Source organism: Hyaena hyaena, unplaced genomic scaffold, assembly GCF_003009895.1.
Source record: "Hyaena hyaena isolate Hyena2069 unplaced genomic scaffold, ASM300989v1 scaffold_960, whole genome shotgun sequence".
NCBI lineage: Eukaryota > Metazoa > Chordata > Mammalia > Carnivora > Hyaenidae > Hyaena > Hyaena hyaena.
In genome coordinates, this window is record NW_024081589.1 from 605,208 (window position 1) to 629,787 (window position 24,580).

A 24,580-nucleotide genomic window follows, 5' to 3' on the forward strand; every position below is an offset into this window, starting at 1 on the left:
CAGATGGCTTAGAGACACATGAAAAAATGCTCAACATCACTCATCATCAGGGAAATACTAACCAAAACCACAGTGAGATACAACCTCACACCTGTCAGAATGGCTAACATTAACAGCTCAAGCAATGACGGATTCTGGAGAGGATGCGGAGAAAGAGGAATGCTTTTGCATTGCTGGTGTGAATGCAAACTGGTGCTGCCACTCTGGAAAACAGTATGGAGGTTCCTCAAAAAATCTAGCAATTGCACTACTAGGTATTTATCCAAAGGATAAAGGTGTGCTGTTTCAAAGAGGCATATGCACCCCAATGTTTATAGAAACACTTTCGACAATAGCCAAAGTATGGAAGAATACCAATGTTCATCAACAGATGAATGGATAAAGAATATGTGGTATAGGGGCGCCTGAGTGGCTTAGTCGGTTAAGTGTCCAACTTCAGCTCATGTCATGATCTCGAGGTCTGTGTGTTCAAGCACCTTATTGGACTCTGTGCTGACAGCTCAGAGCCTGGAGCCTGTTTCAGATTCTGTGTCTCCCTCTCTCTCTGCCCTTCCCAAGCTCGTGCTCTGTCTCTGTCTCAAAAATAAATAAACGTTAAAAAAAAAAAAGATGTGGTACACACACACACACACACACACACACACACTGGAGTATTACTTGGCAATCAAAAAGAATGAAATACTGCAATTTGCACCAACATGGTTGAAACTATAGTGTATAATGCTAAGCAAAATTAGTCAGAGAAAGACAAATATCTTATGACTTCACTCATATGTAGAATTTAAGATACAAAACACATGAACTTAAGGGAAGGGAAGCAAAAATAATATAAAAATAGAGAGAGGGACAAAATATAAGAGACTCTTAAATATAGAGAAGAAACTGAGGATTGCTGGACAGGTTGTGGGTGGAGAGATGGGCTAAATGGGCAAGGGTCATCAAGGAGGACACTTGTTGAGATGAGCACCGGATGTTATATGTAGGGGATGAATCACTGGATTCTACTCCTGAAATCATTATTGCACTATATGCTAAATAAATTGGATGTAAATCTTAAAAAAAAAGAAAGAAAATAAAACAAAATACACAATAAAAAAACAGGGAGGGAGACAAAACAAAAGAGACTCTTAAATACAGGAAACAAACTGAGGGTTGTTGGAGGGCTTTTGGGGAGGGAGGGGCTAAACGGGTAGGTGTCATTAAGGAGGGCACTTGTTGGGATGAACACTGGGTATTATATGTAGAGGATGTATCACTGGATTCTATTCATGAAATCATTATTGAACTATATCTAACTAAATTGGATGTAAATTAAAATAAATAAACAAATAAACAAACTTAGGGGGGAATTTATTTTAAGGATATTCATACTGTGGGACGCCTGGGTGGCTTAGTCAGTAAAGCGTCTGACTTTCGCTTAGGTCATGATCTCGCGGTTCGTGGGTTCGAGCCCCGCGTCGGGCTCTGTGCTGACTGCCAGCTCAGAGCCTGGAGCCAATTTCAGAGTCTGTATCTCCCTCTCTCTCTGACCCTCCCCTGCTCACGCTGTCTCTCTCTCTCTCTCTCTCTCTCTCTCTCCTAGAAATAAATAAAACATTTAAAAAATTTAAAAAAAATCTCCCAGCAAATAAGAGCCCTGGGCCAGATGGCTTCCCTGGGGAATTTTCCAGACATTTAAAACAGAATTAATACCCATTCTTCTCAAACTATTCCAAAAAATAGATATTGAAGGAAAACTTCCAGACTCATTTTATGAAGCCAGCATCACTTTGATTTCCAAGCCAGACAGAGACCCAGCAAAAAAGGAGAACTACAGGCCAATATCCTTGATGAATACAGATGCAAAAATCCTCAACAAGATACTTGTAAATCGAATCCAGTAGCACATCAAAAAGAATGATTCCCCAAGATCAAGTGGGATTCATTCCTGGGTTACAGGGCTGGTTCAATATTCGCAAATCAATGAATGTGATACATCACATCAACAAAAGAAAAGATAAAAATCATATGATCTTGTCAATAGATGCAGAAAAAGCATTTGGCAAAATACAGCATCCCTTCTTAATAAAGACCCTAGAGAAAGTCGGGATAGAAGAAACTTACCTAAACATCATAAAAGCCATCTATGAGAAGCCCTCAGCTAACATCATCCTCAATGGGGATAAACTAAGAGCTTTCCCCCTGAGATCAGGAACACGACAGGGATGTCCACTCTCACCACTGTTGTTTCACACAGTGCTGGAAGTCCTAGCATCAGCCATCAGACAACAAAAGGAAATCAAAGGCATCAGAATTGGCAAAGAAGAAATCAAACTTTCACTTTTTACAGACAACATGATACTCTACATAGAAAACCCGACAAACTCCACAAGAAGCCTACTAGAACTGAACCATGAGATCAGCAGAGTTGCAGTATACAAAATCAACGTACAGAAATCGGTTGCATTTTTATACACCAACAATGAAGCAACAGAAACAGAAATCAAGAAACTGATCCCATTCACAATTGCACAAAAAACCATAAAGTACCTAGGAATAAACCTAACCAAGGACACAAGAGATCTGTATGATGAAAACTATAGAAAACTTATGAAGGAAATTGAAGAAGGCACAAAGAAATGGAAAAACATTCCATGCTCATGAATACGAAGAACCATGATGAGATAACACTGCACACCTGTCAGAATGGCTAAAATCAACAACACAAGAAACGACAGGTGTTGATGAGGATGCTGAGAAAGGGGAGCACTTTTGCACTGTTGGTGGGAATGCAAACTGGTGCAGTCATCTGGAAAACAGTATGGAGGGTCCTCAAAAGCTTAAAAATAGAACTACCCTATGATCCAGCAATTGCACTCCTAGGTATTTACCCAAAGGATGCAAAAATTACAGATTCAAAGCATGCACCCCATGTTTATAGTACCATTATTAAACTATTAAAGCAACTCAAGTGTCTGTCAACTAATGAATGGATAGAGAAGTGCTGTGTGTGTATGTGTGTGCATGTGTGTGTGTAAAATGAAATATTACTCAGCCAAAGAAAAGAATGAAATTTTGCCATTTGCAACGACATGGGTTGAGCTAGAGAGTATTACACTCCATATCTTTTGATTGATGAATTTAATCTATTTACATTTAGTGTAATTATTGGTGAGGACCGACTATTACCACTTTGATATTTGTTTTCTATATGTATTTCAGTTGTTTTGGCCCTGTCTTCTCTTGTCTTTTTTTTATTTGATGATTATTTTTGATACAGATTTGTTTTGGTTTACTTCTCTTTATCTTTTATGTATCTATTATAAGTGTTTTGGGGGGAATGTAGCTCAAGACTTGTATAAAATATTTCATAGTTATAACCTTCTATTTAAAGTTGTTAACAATTTAATTTCAATAGCACACAAAAATATTATGCTATTACCTGCCCCCCCAGACATATATACTTTGTGTTCCTGTGGGCAGAGTTTCCTTATTTTTATGTTATGTATCCATTAACAAATCTCCATCAAATGTGCAGACATCAATACAATGGTACCAAAAATAAAGAAAATCAAGAAAACAGAACACAACCAAATAATTAACAATAGTTTTTCAGTAATTGACATCAAAGAAATAGATATATATGAATTTCCTGAAAGAGAAGTCAAAGTAATTGTTTTAAGGAAGTTCAGTGAGCTACAAGAGAGCACAGATGGATTAGTGAAACCAGGAAAATAATACATGAACAAAATGAGAACCTCAACAGGAAGAAATCATAAAAAAAGAGCAAAACAAATTCTTGAGCTGAATAATACAATGCAGCAGGGAACTTTAACAGCAGACTTGATCAAGCAAAAGAAAGAATCTGCAAACAGGTTATTTGAAATCAGTCAGAAGAGAAAAAATAATGAAAAAAATGGATAAAAGAAAACAAATATATGCATTATGGGAGTCCAAGAAGAAGAAGAGAAAAGGGCAGAAAGCTATATAAGGAAATAATGGTTGGGGCGCCTGGGTGGCTCAGTTGGTTAAGTGTCCGAATTCAGCTCAGGTCATGATCTCACGGTTTGTGAGTTAGAGCCCCACAACGGGCTCTGTGCTGACAGCTCAGAGCCTGGAGCCTGTTTCAGATTCTGTGTCTCCCCATCTCTCTGCCCCTTCCATGCTCAAGTCTGCTGTTTCTTTGATCTCTGCACATTTGATGGAGCAGTCACAGATTCTCTTTGGTGATAAAAACTTATCTATAGGTGAGTGTGAGGGTGCCAATTTGGGTTGGATATGTTGGCTCTGATTTCAAGGTGTGCAGCAGCACTTCCTGCTTCAGGAAGGGCACAGCAGCAAAGTTTCAGTTTCTAGAATCTGGAATCTAGATAACTCTTAAGGTCCATCCCTGTTCCCATAATCAATGAATCCATGACAATTCATTAGAAAGTGCTAACCTTTTAATCTAGTCTTTTAAGCAATTCCTTATTTCTAACTTTCTCCTTTATATTCTTTCTTTAAGTCTCTCAGGCTCAAACCTTTTTTCTGCCTATTCTTTTCTCTCCTTTGCCTCTTTCATATACTTAGATTTTCCCCACCTCCATCTCAGCATCTATAAGTTGTCTTCCCTTTCTATCTTCATTCTGGGGCTTAACTTTGTCTCGCCTGAATTAATTTATAGCTTCTTCTGTGACCATCTGGCCTCCAGTCTTTCCCTTATCTAATTCAGCTTGTATTTCTAAAATATCCTTTTGATAAACTCACTTCTCTTTCAATTCCATCTTTAAACTTAACTTTGATCATATTGCAACTCTTCCCTACTCTTTATCCTGGCATTGATAATCCTCTACAATCAGGCCCAGGCAACAAAAAGTTTCTGTTTTTCTGTTACTCAGCTTTTGTTTATACCAACTTCTGTCTAGGACTTATTCCTACCCATAGTTCCCTGTCACCAATAAAATCCTATTCATCTTTCAAGGTCAGTCTCAAATCTATCCTCTATTAACTCTTCCCGGGAGACTCCAGCCCATACTTATCTCATTCTCTCCTGAACTCTTATTCCACTTTACTGTCTGTTTCATTCATTTGGCAATCAATCATGCACTATCTAGTAACATGTCTGAAATCTATTCTTTATTGTGAGTACTGTCATTTAACTGTTTCTTTTGTGTATATCTTGTCTTTACACCTACCTAAAAAGCCCATTGTTACCATTGGTCCATCCCAAATGCCCATAACAATCTTCTATCCTTTGCTAGTTATTTAAAATATCAGCTTCTTTTGCTTTAGGATGAACTATGTATCTTTCTCTTTCTAAACCGTGGCTCCGAGATTACCCTCAGATTCATTTATTCATTTAACAAATATTTATTGAGCCTCTACTATGTGCCAGGCACTGATATAAGAAAGCAAATGACAAAAATCCCTCCCCTTCTGAAACTTACATAACTTCTAACTAGTGTAGGTCTTCAGAAGAGTGGAATGAAGGCATAGCTCAGAGTTTGAATGGTATACCATTTATTGCTGGGAGCAGTGGCCAGAGGTTTGTATTAATAAGAAGAAGGAGGGGCGCCTGGGTGGCTTAGTCGGTTGAGCGTCCGACTTTCGCTTAGGTCATGATCTCATGGTTCGTGGGTTCGGGCCCCGCGTCGAGCTCTGTGCTGACTGCCAGCTCAGAGCCTGGAGCCTGTTTCAGTCTGTGACTCCCTCCCTCTCTGACCCTCCCCTGCTCACGCTGTCTCTCTCTCTCTCCTAGAAATAAATTAAAAAAAAAAAACATTAAAAAAAATTTAAAAAAAAATAAGAAGAAGGAAAACTCTGTTAATCTTTGGAGAGGACTGCTCCTTGCTCTTCCTCCCAAAATAACATAGGGCTTAAAGACATAGGCTTTAGAGTCACACAGCCTGGATCCAAATCCTGTCTTTACTACTGAATAGTTATTTCATCTTTGTCTATTTTTTTCTCCTTTGTGAGCCTCAGTTTCATTAGCTATTATTGTAGTCATCAGCAGACCCAGCTCAAAACTGCTGATTACAGCCTTGCTAACATAAGAACACCTAAGTTAACTGCTCAAATACATCTTGAGTGCCTCATCAATTGGGCACACAGTGACATCTACATATCAAGTGGATGAGTAAAGAGGAGGGCACTTGCTGGGATGAGCACTGGGTGTTGTATGCAAGCCAATTTGCCAATAAATTATATTCATTTAAAAAAAGAGGTATCTAAACCACATACTTGCCAAGGTCTGAGTCTAAGTGAATTACTCCTAGTTATAAATAGTTCTAAACAGGTTTCTTAATGATATCCATCTATAATTCCTGACCAGATAGTTTCTCTACTTCCATTTTGCTATTTCCCTGTTTGAAAGGTGGCTTAACTAATACAATCAATTAAATGTTTACTTTTGGAATTGTGTGAGTTCTCCACTATTTTCCTTACCTTGCGAATTTCTCCCTGTTGAACGGTTTTTATGACATTGATCCATTCTTCCATGTCTTTCCGACTGGGTGCAGCCAGGGTAACTTTTCGTTGTGGTGTGATCACCTAAACAAAAAGTCACATTATTAGCTGTTCACATTCTACAGCTTTGCCCCAAACAGGGCCTGTGAACTCTCTAGGGAACTAGACAGGTCTACTAGTCACAACCCAAGCCACTTCTTAAATGTAAGAAAGAAATTCTCAGATATCTACCCCAAATAATAATAATGATAATAGTAATAAAGAACACTTTAATGGCACTTACTATGTGCCAGGTACTGTTCTATTACACTTATGTATATTATTTATTTCAATCTTCATTAAAACCCCATGAGATTGACATTCTTATTTTTCTCATTTCATAGTCAGGAAAGCTAAGGCAAAGAGTTTAATGACTTGCTTAGGGCCACCTAGTATTTATAAAGCTGACTTAGAAGTAAAATCTAGATTCTTTAGCTCTAGAATATATACTCTTAAACACTAAGGCATGCACCATCTATTACTTCAGCGAGGTTGCTGCTCTGTTTACTTAAAAATAGTGAAAGTGTATATGCTTCAGCAGGGTGTACCACTTTCTGTTTGAGGTGAGAGTGAAAATAGTGAGGAATCTAAAAGTCCAGTTTCTCTCTTGCTTATGGTCAAGAACAACCTGAAGAGAATTTTACCATTGTGTCTCTTAATCCTGGTTGGTGTAAGAACCCTGGCAGGAATAATGAGAAAACCATGCTGAAGGTCTAGTAGAGATAGACCATGGTCAGGATTTGGTCTTTTTCCAGAAGATAAGAGGAATACAGATGGCTAGTGCATCAGTGATTGCTTCAATGGCCCTACTTATCTTTAATACCACCCACCCCCCAAATTTTGGAACTGGAGCTCACAATACCAACAAGCATTTTTTTCTCCTTTTGTATGTAGCACTACATGATTCTGTGATAGATGGGAATAGAATCTAGTGGGAATTGTGATAACAGCCACTCATTTGGACCAAAACCCATTCTTGTGTGTGGCTGATCAACAGTGCTTCTGTGTGTTTTAATTAGGCTAAGGGACACCCTAGTCCTTGGTATTTTTTTAAAATTTTATTTTAGTGTTCTTATTTATTTTTGAGAGAGAGAGAGAGCAGGGGAGGGGCAGAGAGAGAGGGAGACACAGAATCAGAAGCAGGCTCCAGGCTCTGAACTGTTAGCACAGAGCCCGACACAGGGCTTGAACCCATGAACCATGAGATAGTGACCTGAGCTGAAGTTGGACGGACGCTCAAACGACTGAGCCACTCAGGAGCCCCTAATCCTTGGGATTTCTTTGTAGAATAAAGACGAAAAACATTAGCCTGTATGATCATCACCCAAACGTTGAGCGTTTTGGGACTGGGTCAACAAAACTCTTAATTTACCCTAGGTCAGTGTGATGTAATAAGAGAAAAATGATAGTAGGTTCTTCGTCTTATAGCTTATTGCTTTCTTTCAAAAGATTATGGAATGTAGGCCAGCCACGGAAGTGGGGTATTGGGTCTGTAGCTCTTTAGTCCGCTAAGTGCCGCTCTTTTGAAGGGGAATCCCAGTCTCCATAACCCATCATTGAGGCTGGAAGAAGATAGTTCTGGGAGGAGGTGGGTAGGAGAATTCCTAGGCCAATGGACTTGTTATTTTTCAGTGAGCTTTCTGGTCTGGATTCACTTGAATAACCAAAGACATAACATTTCAGTAGTGCCAAACCCTTGAATACATCCATAAAAATACTCTGCTTTCTTTGAGGTTGGTCTTATCAGTAATCTCAGCATAAGGTAGCTTTCACTTTGGATTTAACTTATTATCTATCTGATCAAAGGAGACAGTGTCATGTAGCTTGGTTATCCTAATATGTTCAACAACATATTAGCAGTTTCTTGAAAGCCTCCCAATGATACTCTTCTAAATCACTTTCACCAGGAGGATTGATTTTTTTTCATAATAGTTACTCCCCCACCACCCAGAAATCAGCTTAGCTTTATATCAGGCTGGTATTAGAGAATAGGGGCATCACTTTCCTCCTTTATCAGTGGGCTGGTAGAAAATGTTTACATAAATAATCTTTAGCACTCATTTGCAATGCTTACTTTAAGTGGATTTCTGTATACACTTTAGGATTAAAGGAGACTTGGGAAACCTGAACTCCAAAGTGGAACACATGGGATTAGCAACCCCTCTTCCCAGCTAACTCACACCTCTACCCATTGAGTCATTTCCAATGTTACTTACACAAAAACTATGGCAAAGATTTCTACAGCTGCTTTCTGCCAAGGCGACCTGAGACAGATCAATTGTTTCAAAACGTGCAAACTGGGAAGATATAAGAGGGAGAAGAAAAAGAACCAATTGGTTAATAATGTCAACAGACACTAAAAGGTAAACACTCACACACACACACACACACACACACACAAATAGGCACTTTTGGCAGTCATGAACCAATCATATCTTTGTCTTGAGTGCTGGGATTTATTTAGCATCATGATTTTTCTTGATATATCATGTGACAAACAAAAACCAAACCAACTAAAGCAAAACACAACTCTTCCTTAAACTCTTATGTGGATTTACAGGAAGGCTTAGGTGGTTCAGAGTTATTCAAACCATGAGAGACTCTTAAATGCTGAGAACAAACTGAGGACTGATGGGTGTGGGGAAGTGAAGGGCATGGAGGAGGGCACTTGTGGGGATGAACACGGGGTGTTATATGGAAACCAATTTGACAATAAACTATTAAAAAAACAAAACTAAGGGTTTATGCTGGAGAAGATAAAGGGATATGGTTTAACTAAGGGCCCAGTGGAGCAGATAGAAGTTATTAGTTCGTTCCTATTTTATCAGCTGGCAACTTTTGACTTTGTTGCTAGTCCTATCCAGTTTGAGGCCTGTGTCTCCTTATAAACTGGTTATAATAGGTAGCATCCAGCCAGCAGTGAGAATAGCAGTGCTAGGAATATAGATAGGGCTGGCTTCACTGGTATGCAGCCTGTACATTCATATGGGGCCTCATGGTAAGCAGGGCCCTGTACCTGGTTTAATGCTCTGCTGTTGCAATCTTGACATTTTAAATAATTTTATCTTTAAGTATGCATTTTGTAAGTGAAGTCCAGTGGGAAAATGGCTCATGGACATGAGCAGGGGAGATATACATGATCTGCATGTCCACCCCACGCTTTGTCACTCCATTTGCATTCATGATGCCCAGAAGCATAGAATTCCAGTGGACCCGTGATGTGAAAGAGTTCAGTGAGACTCAAAGCAAGTACAAGGAAGCATAGTATATCTATGATTGAGTACCTAAGAGAACTGTTAGCCTTGAGACTCCACAATTTCCATAGAGACCAGAACTCACTTCAAATACAGAAAAGGCAATGGTGTTCTAAGAAACATGAACAACCAAGGAACCCTATTGTGTTCTTTCTTACTTATGTTGCTTCCATGTATTAGCCAATAATTTATGCTGAAAATGATAACATTGAAAGGGAAAGATAGGGCAGCCCATAGTTCCTTTTCCTTTCAGTCAGGGTATTGGTAGAATGTGTAAGTATCAAGATGTGAAATAATGGGGCGCCTGGATGGCTCAGTCAGTTGAGCGTCCGACTTCAGCTCAGGTCATGATCTCATGGTTTGTGGGTTTGAGCCCCACGTTGGGCTCTGTGCTGACAGCCAGCTCAGAGCCTGGAGCTTGTTTCAGATTCTGTCTCCCTCTCTCTCTGACCCTCCCCTGCTCACGCTGTCTCTCTCTCTCCCAGAAATAAATAAAACATTTAAAATAATGTATGGGGCGCCTGGGTGGCTTAGTCAGTTAAGCGTCCGACTTTCGCTTAGGTCATGATCTCGCGGTTCGTGGGTTCGAGCCCCGCGTCGGGCTCTGTGCTGACTGCCAGCTCAGAGCCTGGAGCCTGTTTCAGTCTGTGACTCCCTCTCTCTCTGACCCTCCCCTGCTCACGCTGTCTCTCTCTCTCTCCTAGAAATAAATAAAACATTTAAAAAATTAAAAAAGAATAAAATAAAAAATGTAAAAAAAGATGTGAAATAAAAACAGTTGAGCTGGTTTTGTGTACTGTTGAGAACAAAATATATGTGTATATGTGCTACTAAATAAAAATTATATGATTTTTGTGATTTTTCATGTGAATTAAATGCTTTTTATTTGTTTTTATAACTGGCATTGTACAATGTGCAGATGAATGACAAAATGATCATAAGTTAAAATTTTATTTTTATTTTCTTAGAATGACATTAAACAACAAACAAAAGATGCCATGACAAATCATTGCATTATATTTTGGTATCTTTAATGACATTTTTTCCCTTGATTTTTAAATAAGAGGCCCTGCATTTTCATTTTCTACTGGACCCCACAAATTATGTAGTTGGTTCTGAGTGTAGAAACTAACTGAGGAATTTGAAAAAAGGGAAGGGGAAGAGGAAGGGGAAGGGAGAGAACAGTGTCCCCCATTTGGCCCAAAAGGACAATTTAAAAGAAAAATAGATTTCAACTTCTACCTTGATGTTTGCCAACATGTCTTTACCTATTGGCTTATTTGTCCACACAAGCATTTCCTGACATCCCCACCCACTACCCCAAATGACAAAACTATATAGATATTCTATAAAATAAATATTCTATACATTCTCTTACCGCGGGATGGTGTGCAAAACAGAGCCTTTGTCCTCGAACCAGAAAATATCTAAGCTTCCATCTCTTGAAGGAATTACAGTTCTTCAACAGAGGTCCTTCCTTCAGTATTTTCTGAAAGATAGAAGCATAACGTTGAATAATTAGATGAATTTGCAGGACCATATCATTTGTTCTCTCAGTTTAAGAATATCAGATATCTGGAAGGCTCTATCTCTGTCACATATCTGAGGAATGGCCCGAGGGCCAGACAAAAATACAGGGAAATTAGTTCAGTCTAATAAGAAATGGCTACCTTTGGATATCACATTCAGAATGATATAGGCTCTAAGTTCCTTAAGATATATGGCCCAAGAACTATGGATGGTTCTCTACTGGTGGTCAGGGATGGGGAGGAGGAACATGAACACAAAAATAAGAGCATTCCTGGGCACCTGGGTGGCTCAGTCGCTTGGGCACCTGACTCTTGGTTTCAGCTCAGGTCATGATCTCACAGTTCATGGATTCGAGCCCTTTGTTGGGCTGTGCACTGACAGCATGGAGCCTGCTTGGGATTCTCTCTCTCTCTCTCTCTCTCTCTCTCTCTCTCTCTCCCTCCCTCTCCCTCTCTCTCTCTCTCTTTCTCTCTCTCTCTCTCTCTCACACACACACACACACACACACGTGCGCAAAAGTAAATAAGTAGGGGCACCTGGGTGGCTCACTTAGTTGAGCGTCCAACTTCGGCTAAGGTCATAATCTCATGGATCAGGTCATGATCTCATGGTTTGTGAGTTCAAGACCCAAGTGGATCTCTGTACTGACCGCTCAGAGCCTGGAGCCTGCTTCAGATTCTGTGTCTTCCTCTCTCTCTGCCCTTTCCCCACTCGCTCTTTCTCCCTCTCAAAAAATAAATAACCATTAAAAATTAAAATATATAAGTAAACTTAAAAAATTAAAAAAGAATATTCATAGGAGAGAACAATTAATAGACAAAAAAGCAGATTTTCTGGAAGTCTCCACGTTGTAGCTCTAGACGGCTCTATCAGTTTTAGAGTGTTCCTTTTAGAATATTAAGCTGGATCACATCTCTTCCCTGCTCACAAAACTCTAAAAGCCTCCTAACATTTTAAGGACTAAATCCAAAGTTTTAACCATGAATTCAAGGGATTCATAATCTGGTAAGAGAGGGAAAAAAAAAGGGCACCAAAAAGGAACTACCTTCTGATTGTTTTCTTTATGTACCTCAAGTCTGGTCACTGATTTTTTACTTACTTATTGAACAGATGAACTCTATCCAAGCATTTGTACGTCAAGGAAGTCTTCAGTTACATATATGGGATACAAACCAACATACAAGTTTGACATTTGTGAGAAGTATTCACATCCACCGAGCTGGAACCAAATCCATACTGAATGGACAAAGAGCCAGACTTAGTTTAAGTCACCAAATCAAGGCTCTACCATGAACTCCGTCCATAATCTAAATTAGAATTCACCACTGAGTGGTTGTGTAAGTATTTTGTTTGGCCCGCCTAGTGTTTTTCATTTAATTACTTGATATTTATTTATTTATTTGTTTATTTATTTATTTATTTATTACTTTAGAGACAGAGAGAGAGTGAGCATGGGAGAGAAGGGCAGAGGGAGAGAGAATCTTAAGCAGGCTCCATGCTCAATGCAGAGCCTAACGTGGGGGCTCAGTCCTACAACCCTGGGATCATGATTTGAGCTGAAATCAGGAGTCGGATGGTGAACTGACTGAGCCATCCAGGTGCCCCAGTTGATAATATTTAAAATGCAGAAGATTTCATATAAAAATTAAGGTTTCTTATTTCTTAAAAACAAAGCAAAGCAAAACAAAACAAAACAGAACATCTGGTAACAGTGTGGACCTATATTCTCACATAGCAACAATCTGTGGGAACAAAGTAGCAACTGCTCCCTTCAGATTGGGGTGTCTAGCTCCAACAGGCATTTGAGTTTGGGACCGTGATCTAAGCAATACTTTGCTACTCCCATTATTCCAAATATACACACATCTATTACACTCTCTGTCCAATTCTTTAACCAATAAGATAGTACTAACAGACAGAACCTCTGCCAATTACAAAGTAAGTTCATGAGCAAAGTTTATCTGAATCCTGTTGATAACTTATGAGAGTTTCAAGGTTATTGTAATACTTTTGAGATACTTACAAAAGAATGGTGTCAAGGAGGCGCAACAAAGAGAACAATAAGATCTTGTGGGAAGTGGAAATGTGGCAGGGAAAGTGAGAATTATATTTAAATTGTTGAAACTGAATAATCAATTGAAAAAACAACTCTTCTTCTTTTTTAAATATTTATTTGTCTTCCAGAGAAAGAGCACAACTCTTCTAAGCATTGAAGTTACATCACTGTTTCCTTTCTCTGGTCTGGTGGCTTATGGTATATACTCTCAATGATGGTATTTAATTTTTTCTATCCTAACTTTCTCACCTCTATGCCATATATTCTTCCACGCCAAGTCTTCATGATACCTAAGCAGTCATATTTATCTCTTTCTGTTAAAAACTTAAGCTCAAAATTTTAACTGCTTCAACCACTGCAGCGACGGCCATTATTTCTGCCCATTTCCCAAGTTATTCTATTCTGTCGAATACTAAATGCTCCTTGTGCTGTTCTTATTTTGTCATATACAGTGTCTTCTGTAATAGCTCATTTTACAGTTTTTGGATGGATATTTTCCCCTCCCTCCATTTTCAGTTTAAAGCTTCCCTTAACTTCTTTAAAACCTCCCTTAATATCAACATTCCTCTTTCTGCTGCTGGCATACCTAACTCTCTTCTCTTCCTGTTCCTTCCGGGGGAACATGATCCAATGAGGTAGTAATGAGAAATGAGAATCTTCCCCGAGAAGATTCCCAGAACTCTGGCCTTTCTGGCTTTCAGGAAATTCTCAAACCCTGGTGATTTGAAACACTGAAATAAGTAGAATTCATCCTCTTCTCCCCAGCTGCTTCCTTCCATCAACCCTTAGTAATGATCACTCTTTAATTTTCCTTTCTGGTACTTAAGAAATGCTCTCTTTTCTTCTCTTACCTATGCCTACCTAATTAATGACATCCTGTTATCCATCCAAGGACACAGTGAACCAATTAATTAATTAGTCTATTAATCTGAGGACACAGCAAGTCATCAAAACCTTCAGTTCTCATTCCATGAACCTAGCATTTGTCATAGTCAAGAAAAAGAGGGGAAAAGATTTTGTGGTGCATATAGCATTGGGTGGAATGTTTCATTCGTATTTTCTGAGTTCATCCTATGGACTCTACCTTTGGCTAGGCTCTTTGGTGGTAGCAGAAGACACATTCCCCAACTCAAATATGAGGATAGTGAGAGTGGAGGAGGAGGGACTGATATTTCATGTAGAGAAACTCAAAGGTATGTGAGCTCAGAGAATTATTTGAAAGAGCCTTGGAAAGAGCCTCCATGCTTATTGCTCTGAATGTTTACCTTCTGGTTCAAATGAGGTGTTCCACCAAGACAGTGGCTGTCTACTTATATATCCTGTCATTGGCTACACCAGCCAAATCACAATGATCTCCTCTTTGACCCATAATATTAAACAGGTCACTTTGAATGCACTAGCTTTAAGAACAGGGCTATCTATTCAATGTTCATAGAAGGCTGGTTGATAACAAAAGGCTCATCAAGACCTAGTAGAGGCATGAAGAGACCAAGATCAGTTGCCACTAAGTACTAAGTGATCATTAATGATTGAATACTGACCAGTGTTACGAGCTTATTACATTTTTCAAGACAAGCTGGCAATACAGGGTAAAATTTGTGTGAATTTTTATAATATTGAAATGGTAGAAACTAATATTTTTTTAAAAAAATTGTGAGTGCCAAACAAAACATGTATGCAGGCTAAAGTCTACCCATAGAAACCAGTTTGCAATTTCCCAACTATAACTATGTCCTCTGTTCTCTAGAGGACAAAAAATGAATGAAGTGGTGGGCTTTTCTTTCTTTTAATTTTTAAAATGTTTATTTATTTTTGAGAAAGAGAGAGACAGAACATGAGTAGGGGAGGGGCAGAGACAGAGGGACACAAAGAATCCGAAACAGGTTCCAGGTTCTGAGCTGTCAGCACAGAGCCCAAAACAGGGGTCAAACTCATGAACCATGAGATCATGACCTGAGCTGAACTTGGACACTCAACCGACTGCCCCAACCAGGTGCCCTAAGTGGTGGGTATTTCTAACGTCAGAGGATATTGCAATGTATGGGTTCAGAGTTTGTGTGTGAGGATTCTCTCCATATGAGATATATATTACTATGTTGGGAGCAGTTAAATGTTAATGTGATTTATGTATAGTAGGAATGAAGGTTAGAAGGCTAAAAAAGAATTTCTTAAGTTCTAAACACAGACTCTATATCATCAACTCCTACAAATGTCCAAATCTGGGTTAGAAGAAGGTAAAGTTTCCTGTAGTTCCTTTCCTTTTCAACTCTGTTCACTTTTGGGAGAAATTACCTACTAACCCAATCCCTATTTTTAAATAAACCACTCTTTATTTAAAAACTCAAAAAGCGCCTCCTGAAAGCCAGTTTGAACAAGCAGAGGCTAAAAAGTGCTCAATCAATGGGTTATCTCAAATCAATAAAATATGTACATGTAAACAAACCTTAACCTGCTCAAGTCCAGTAAACCTAGCAAGGATGTGAGACATTAGAATTAGAAGACACACGCGCGCGCACACACACACACACACACACACCCTACAAAGGGAAGTTTTGGAAAAGAACCCTTGTCTATCCCATGAGAGGATTTTTGCAGTGTTTCCCAACTCCTGGATGCTTGCAGATAATATCATCTCATTGCCCTTCATCACAATTATACTCTAATTTCCAGAAGGCAAATCCAAGGCTTGGGCATTTTCTGTTGCTTTGCTTGAGGTACCACAACTACAAAATGCTGATGGGCTCTGTGCTCTTTCCACTTCTCTGTCCATGACAAGAAAACTGGGAGTGACTGATTAATTAGTATATATGCCACAGAGTGAACATACTACCCTCCAAACTTTGTCCTGAAAGACAAGACCATAGATATCTGAGAGTTAAAAGATGTTCTGATAATAGGACTGAATACTCAGTACTAAAGCTGTTAATAAGTTTCCATCCAAGAGGCAAATGGTAAATCATGGTGGGCAAGAGGGGAGTTCTGTGTGTGTGTGTGTTTTTAAGTAACCATCCAGGATTGAATAGAAAAGTAATGAGAATTCATATATATGCAGCATTTTCAATTGATAAAGTCCTTTTACTTTTGTTATTGAATACTTTCAGCAGCCCTCTGAAGTAGGTAGTGAAGGCATCTAACTCAGTTCTGCCCTCTGAAATATCACCTGAACTTCAGTTTAAGTGGCTTGTCCATATATTTTTGTTTCTAAGACATTATCAAGATATTTGAAAATTTTCCTCTCAAATAAGACTTCCAATGTTTATTTTGCATTTCTGAGATTTTGCAGTGTCTTGGGGCTAAAATATTTGTCAGAAGAATGCACCTCTAATGTTATTATGAAAGGCAATGAAGAACAGGATTCTCTATGGGAAATTGTTCTTGGTGGCCACCTTTACAGGAACACAGCTGTTTCAGAAAATGGAATACACCTGTAATCCTTTTGGTTAAAGCTGCCACACTTCTGTGACAATGTTTTGATGCTGCAGTTAGGAAGAAGTTAGGAAGAGTCCTAGGATCCTTGTACATACTGAAATGCGATGTGACCCACCTGATGCTTCTTAAACCAGGACATATTACAGGCGAGTCTCCTAGTCCTTCCTGCCAGTTCTGACATTAAAACCTGAATGACACTGCAGTGTCTACTCTTAAACTCTCAAGGTTGGCTACTTTATAGTGGGAGTGAGTGTGGTGTTGAGTTCAGTTACCACTTAGATTGGTCAGTTTCATTCAAGTCCAAGAATGCAGGACTTATCAAGTCACAGGTAGTTCAGGTTCACACAAAATGTCTTTGCCTAAACCATGGCAGCCCTTTCAGAGAAAGCTAGAGCTTTGGAAAGCTCTGTTTCAGTTTCCTTTTGGGTTCTCTTTGATAAGCCAGTCTCGATTATTCCCAGACACTCTTGCATCCTGGCACAGATGATCTGTCTCCCTGATGCTCTACAACTCAGCATGTACAAATTAATTGCCAGCAGTGAGGGTAAGCATTTCCCTTACTCCATATTTATTAAATATCTTCTATAAAATATCACAATAGGGTCTGAAAAGCAGCGCAATTTCCTATATATAATTAACACCTGCCTGCTGCTTAATTGGGAAAGGGCAAGTACAGCTGCTGCTGTGACCTTTTCCTATGCTTCACCCAAATCCCCAAAGCTTTTACTATCTGTTACGTCTGTTTTTCTGGGGCTCAGAGGGTTTTTTATGGATGAGGCTTTTTTTTATTTATTTGTTTGTTTGTTTTTTAACTCTGTCTTAGCAAAAAGAGTCTGTATTACATAGCCAAATTGAATTCCACCCTCAACCAATCAAAGAGTAGGCAAGCATCATGCCATGTACCGATACCTGTTATTAGCTGGCTGCTCTTCTGTTTTACTTTCTCATGCTGCTCTTGGGAGGGAGGTGGATCAAGTTGGGGGATGAGTAGATTATCACTCTTCAAGTGAGAACTGGACTCCCACTATGAGCACAGCTGGGGAAGCCAGCTTTCTGCCTATGGCTTCTTCAGTCTAAAAACCTGGAACATTTCTTCTCTTTGCTTTGGGGGTGGAAGTGATGGGAAAAAAGCCATTTCCCAAAATGGCCTGCCAAAGTTCATTCAGAGCAACAATGTTTGATTTGGTTAAAATGCAACTCTGGGTGCTTCAGGCTTTAAAAAAGGCCAGACCCGCTGCTTCACTGAAAGCTTTACATTCCCCAGGGCCCTGTTGACATGGCAGGAGTCAGACAGAATGGCTCCAGCACTTACTAGCTGTGCGACCTTGGGCAAATCATTTAACCTCTCTGAGTCTCAATTTTCTTGTCTTGTTAGGTGAAGATATCTCACAAAGCATGTGCCTGGGACTCTATGAGTCCCTTATGGATTGTGGAAGCAGGGGTTTGTGCCACAGTTCCACTCATCCCACTACTGGGAGCTTCTCCCTTGGCACTAGCAAGCCTGGCTGGCTAAGGGCTTCAGTAGAAGAATGAGAAGGTGACCAATTGTCCCAGTTTTCCTAGGGCTTTCAGTGCTAAAACCAGGAGAGTCATGGGAAAATTGAGATCTGTTGGTCACCCTAACACTGAGGAGCTAGATTTTTCTACTGCTCAGGTCTGCAAGGACTATAGCTGCAAATCCCTCCCAGCACTTCTTGTGCTAAGGAAGAACTGTAGACAATCATCCATGTCCCTGTTCTCTATTATTGAAATAAAATAAAGTTGAGAATGATGCTCCTTTTTTACTGAATAGGCAAAAACTTTAACCAGTTCCTTACGTATCATTCAAAAGATATTTTATACACATGCACAAACATATATACACAGATATTATATTGCCTTCACACAAATCATAGCATTCTATGCACAGTGCTTTGTTTCTTACTTTTGATGCTTAATTTATCATGGACTCCTTTCAATATTGGTACATACTGAACTGCCTGATTTCTTTTCACAACTACATAGCGTTCCACTGTATGGATGTAATGTGATTTATTTAAACAGTCCCTTATTAATGGACAGTGATTTAAAATCTTATTCTATTACAAACAATGCTGCAGTGATTGATAAGATAAATATCAAGGGTTGGTAACTTTAAAACTGGTCTACTGGGGGGCGCTTGGGTGGCTTAGTCGGTTGAGCGTCTGACTTTCACTTAGGTCATGATCTCGCGGTTAGTGGGTTCGAGCCCCGCGTCGGGCTCTGTGCTGACTGCCAGCTCAGAGCCTGGAGCCTATTTCAGAGTCTGTGTCTCCCTCTCTCTCTGACCCTCCTCTGCTCATGCTGTCTCTATCTCTCTCTCCTAGAAATAAATAAAAAAATATTTTTAAACAAATCTGGTCTACTGGGACCATAAGTCTAAATACATATATCTTCTCAGATCTCTCTGCTCTGTCTCCCTTTACTTTTACTACTATTGGAGTTTCCTAGGAAGGGTAAGAACCACTAATTGATTAGGGGTTTACAGAGGAGGTGAACAACTTGGACCTAGGCTGACAAAGTGCAGAAAACAGTAACTGGCTCTCAATAATTGCCCTGGGACCGGCAGCAGCCAGGAAGGGGGAAGAGTCCAGCTGAGTCCTCCCAGACCTACACACAGATTTCAATGCTGGCTTTGCTGCATTGAACTGAGCAGACTTGAATATGCTATTTCACTGCTGTAAGGGACTACTAGTAACTTGACTCATGGTGGGGATATTAAGGTGAGGTGTTTGTAGTTCAAAGTTTGTCCTCTTGCCACAAAACTGGTTTTTAATTTTCAGAGCTAACCAATGACTAATTTTCTCCCTCTTCACACTGCTAGAAATTATGAAAATATGGCCCTAAGAGGGACTATATTTACCCAAGTCAAACAGCAGATTAGTGGGAGGACTAGCCAGAACTGGGCTTCAGGCCACTCTATTTTAGTGGTGTGGGGGAATCCTCATTGACTTGTTAGTGGGGGTGATGGTGCCCTATAATCACAGCCACTGAGTTTTCTCTGTATTGGCAGTGCTTCCTGGAACATGTGCATAATTTGGGGGGCTGTAGGATACCATGGAAAGGGATTTGGGGAGACCAGCAGGAAGATAGTTTGACTCCATGAGTTGGATCAAGAGGAAGGGGTGGGTCAGAGCTTTGGAAGTTTGAGAGAAAAGTGGCTTATGTTAAGGCTTCCTGCAGAAGGTTGGCCTTCCTATGCAAGTGTATGCAGGGCTAACAGTGTCAACTAGGGGAAAGAGGATTGTTTTTGAGACTTGGGATAACCAAAAGCTTAGAAGCAGAAAATTCAGTGAAAGCAATGGTGTAAGTGGGAGCTTAGTGTAAGGCTCCTGTTGCTACAGCACAGTTGCTAACAGTTAGGAAAGGAAGTTCTGTGGTCATACAAGGTCCCTAAAGGAAAGATATCAGGGAATTTTGAACACTGTTCTTCAAATTAACCAAGATCACAGAGACTGGGGCACCAATTATCTTTTTTTTTTTTTTTTTTTATCAAATAGTTTATTGTCAAGTTGGTTTCCATATAACATCCAGTGCTCATCTCCACAAGTGGGGCACCAATTATCTTATCTAGTGCCACCAAGTTACAAAAAAATGACAAGGGATGCCTGCTTCCAACTTCCTTCTTCCCCACTCTTTCACTTGACCATCAGCTACCAAGGTTGGATAGGTTCTTCTGTGGGTATGTCTTCTTGGAGATGCTCTACTTACTGCTTCCAGTTCTGGGATCCCACCACCAAGCCACATGCTATCCTAACCACCTCCTATGAGACCACTGGCTCCTGTTCTGATTCTGGTGATGTCCTCACTGAAGCAGCCAGGGCAGCAATTTCTTCTCTAAGTTTCTTTTCAACCATCCCACTCCAAAGGAAGAGAGGTGTTTTTGGCTGACAAAATGCCTGCTATTAGTCCCAGCTTTACATGCATTATCTCGTTTAATGTCCACAGTAACAGCCCTGTAAGGGACATGGAGAAGTCAAGGTTTATAGAGGTTAAGTGACTAGCTCCAAGTCATAGAGAGTAGCAGAGTTGGGGTTGAAACCCAGGTTTGTTTGACTCTACTGCCTGTCCCCTCCAAATACCAAGCATCTACAAGATGGTCAACATGTTCTGGTTTGGGTATCAGACCTAACATAGGGATCACTTCAGTCCACTTCTTTCTTCTCCCAGGGGCCACTATTTCACCTACTAGAAAAAGCCATGGACTGTTAATATCTGCAGACTTCCCATGAGTTAAGCTGGAATAGTCCATTTACTGCAAATGATTCACAAATGGGAAGGAAAAAAAATCACAGTCCTTTGGAGAGGTTCCTGAAATGTCATAATCCCAAATTTTCCATAATTTTATACTTTGTAACTACATGTACCATGCCTACAAGCTCTTAAACCTTGGAACTTCAGCCTTTAGAGGTATTTTTATATGCTTGCAACCTACAGTCAAAGGAACTTTGCAAACATGCAACTATATAGTTCATTTGGCTCCAATTCACTCAAAGAGCACAGCAATGAAGAGTCAATTCATACTTTCTGTGCTTTGGTCTTTATTGTAAAATACCTGTCTCTTTCCAAGTAGAGCTTCAAGTGTCCCTCATAATGTGGGTCACAAGTCCATATCACCTAACACATGTACTTGGGGAGTTGGGGAAATTGCCTTATTGTCAAACTGGACCCATGCAGACAAGCTATCTGAAGGCATGCACAGGACCTAAGAAAACATTTACTAACAGTCCCCTTGGGATGAAGTGGTTACATAATAATAAGGGGATGCATGAGTTTTCATTTTTTTTTCCTCAGCTTTATGAAGTGGTGTTGACAAGAATCATGAAGTTGGCAGATGGAAACAGATACTAGAACCATTTGGTTCTGCTTGTTTCTTGCAGCAATAGTGGTCCAGAGAAGATGAAATTAATTAATTGATTCGTGTGTGTGTGTGTATGTGTGTGTGTGTGTGTGTGTGTGTGTTATGGGAGGCATATATGCTCATTGTGTATGTATGTGTGTGTGTGCCTTATCTTCTTTGCCCCACTAGTGATAGGTAAAAGCAAGAACAAGGTCTCAGGGGTGGGGTTGGCTTGGGAGAAGCATGAGAGACAGATCCATGGGAGACTTCACTTAGCCCCTAAACCTGTGGCTATCTTAGCTGCCTTTGAGCAGAAGACTGACTGAGCAAAATTGCCTCACCTGGAGGCAATGGTAGTTTGACAGCCCACCAAACATAGAGGGAAATGGGAGAGGAGACCTGTGGTTGCAGGAGACACTAATTTGTCAAAGAAGAAATTATGTTGTGGGCTTTGGCTCCAGAGGAATTACTGGTAGGTAACAAAGCTGAAAAGCTGTGTGAAAGAAGGCCACCAGGAACAAACTTCCTTAGCAGTGGTGGCAGTAACAGTAATAGCAGTAATAGTAGTAGTAATGGTAATACTAATGTGAATTGCTAACAGTGGGTCTTTACTATGTAGGAACCACTGTGTTAAATCATGTTACATTGGTTATTTCAATTGATCCCAACAACAACCCCAAAAGGTCGGTTCTGTAACAATCCTCATTTTATAGAGGGAGAAACTGAGGCATTGACAGATTTAGCAACCTCCCAATAGGTTAATAAATGCCAGAACTAAAATCTTTCTCGGAGTTTCACAGGACATTGAAAACAAGTTATTCCTTCAGTGAAAGAAAGAAAATAAGGTTTAAATCACTGGTCATTTAGCAAGTTATATCATATTCTTCTTTTAAATGTTCTATTTACATGAAAGAGAAAGAGAGAGCGAGAGAGAGATTGAAAGAGAGAGAGTCAGAGTGGGACAGAGGATCCGACGCGGGCTCTGCACTGACAGGGTGACAGCAGCAAGACCAATGTGGTGCTCAAACTTATGAACCTGGAGATCATGACCTGAGCTGAAGTTGGACGTTTAACTGACTGAGCCACCCAGGTGCCCCAGTTACAGCCTTTTCTATGTCATTTGACAAAAGGAGGCAAGATATGGGGGGAGGTTAGTGACGCAAATCACAGCTATGTGGTTCAGTTTTGGTTTTGTTTTTAATATTAATGCTAAAGTAATTAAGGTAATAATAATTGTTTAACTTATACAGCACTTTATCAACTATGAAAATCTTAAAGATTTGAAGACTGACTTTGAAAACAACGCTGTGGAGTAGGCAAGGTAGGTAATACTATTGGCTTTTTTCCAGAGAAGAACACTGTGGCCCAAGGAAGTGAAGTAAGTAACTTGCCTAAAGACACTATGTGGTAAACTAGGTCTGGCCTCCTGACTTCCAGTATAAGGCTCTTTTCACTTTATCTCTCTACATTTTATGTTTTCAGTGTTGTTTGATATTATTTTAATTAGTAGTCTGTATTTTCAAAGTCTAATTTCCCCTTCTCCTCCCTTTTCTGCCGTTCTGCAGTATAACTCTCTGCCATGACCTCTGGTAAAGAAGTATGACATAATCAAGTGTGTCATTAGTAGGTATCTTCATGGTTAATGAGGGTAATGCCATACTGGACCCAAAGGGAAATTCTTCTCTGACCTGGACAGCTCCTGGTAGTAATAATAAAAAAATTAACTTTGCCATGCAACTACTGCACAAAAGCATTCTTCAAGAATCTTACTAGAAAACACTATAAAACAGTGTTGCTGTTACTGCTGCCTCCTCTTCCCAGGAGCCACTTGCCACAACCTGTTCAGATGCTTTACCCTAAGACCTACTGCTACCCTTTTCATAGATTTGGACCTTCACTTTTTTCCCCCTGTTGAAACACCATCCAGATCTGCATCCTTTTCCAACTTTTCCCTGCAGGCAAACATCTGGTAAAACTACACCCACAACTCTAGCCAGGCTATATTTAAGGGATTAAGACTGCTCAGCTTCTAAATGGCTACTAAATACAGTAATCAAATTCTAACACCCACTGCCAGGGCTTAGAGCAAGGCTGACTGTTCCCATCTGGATTTTGTGCTGCTCAACTCTTGATAACCTATCCAGAAAAGCACAAATGCACTAAAGGAGAGGGGAAGGGAGAGATCAGTGTATTATAACTCAAGCTGACAGTCCTGGAAAGAGGGAAGAAGAGAGGAACAGAAAAGAAAAAGGAATAAGGTGAGCATGTTACATTGGAGGAGCAGTGGGGGATGGCAGCGATCATTCACAGACTTGTAGATGAAAAAAGATGTTTGTTTTACCACTAGTGATGCATAGGATTCCCAGTGGTCCTGGAACCATCTCTCAGCCACCATTTCATTAACTCTAAGATTGTGCCCTAATCAATGTGTGCAGCTTTCTGCTTGAAGTTTCTGGAGGAGAATGCAGCATTAACTAAACTGGGAAGAGAAGGATTATCAGCTGAGATCTGTGGGACAGCTAGACCTGAATCATATGAAAGATAAACAGTAGGCAAAATTGTCCTCTAGGAGGGTGAGAGGGCCGACCTTTAATTGGAAACAGGTCTTAACAAACCAGGATTAAGAAAGGGAAGGAGCAGGAGAAGTAGCAGGGGTGGGAGGGGAGAGTCCAGAGTGAAATAGATTAATAGCAATATATAAACATCAAAATTGATACGCAGAGAAATATGAAGACACAGCTAATCCCTCTTATCCCTTTCATCACTTCATACATATGATAAAAAGTAATGTACTCATTAAATCTGTAAATTGCTTTGGGTGGTATAGACATTTTAACAATATTTGATTTCCCAATCCATAAGCATGGATATCTTTCCATTCGGTTGTGTCACCTTCAATTACATTCATCACCATTTTATAGTTTTTGGTGTACAAGTCTTTTACCTTCTTGGTTAAGTTTTTTCTAAATATCTTATTACAGACACAATTCT

The 24,580-nt window shown here is 39.8% G+C and overlaps 1 protein-coding gene across 1 annotated transcript in view; it reads right to left on the minus strand.

Moving 5' to 3' along the window:
* The window catches only part of DGKK (diacylglycerol kinase kappa), a 189,571-nt gene that overhangs the window by 109,956 nt on the left and 55,035 nt on the right, over positions 1-24,580 (minus strand). Inside the window, exons 2-4 of the mRNA XM_039221173.1 lie at positions 11,095-11,205; positions 8,679-8,759; positions 6,403-6,507 (exon numbers count right to left, since the gene is read on the minus strand). Of these exons, the coding sequence (XP_039077104.1) occupies positions 6,403-6,507; positions 8,679-8,759; positions 11,095-11,205 (297 nt within the window). The remainder of the gene's footprint in view (positions 1-6,402; positions 6,508-8,678; positions 8,760-11,094; positions 11,206-24,580) is intronic.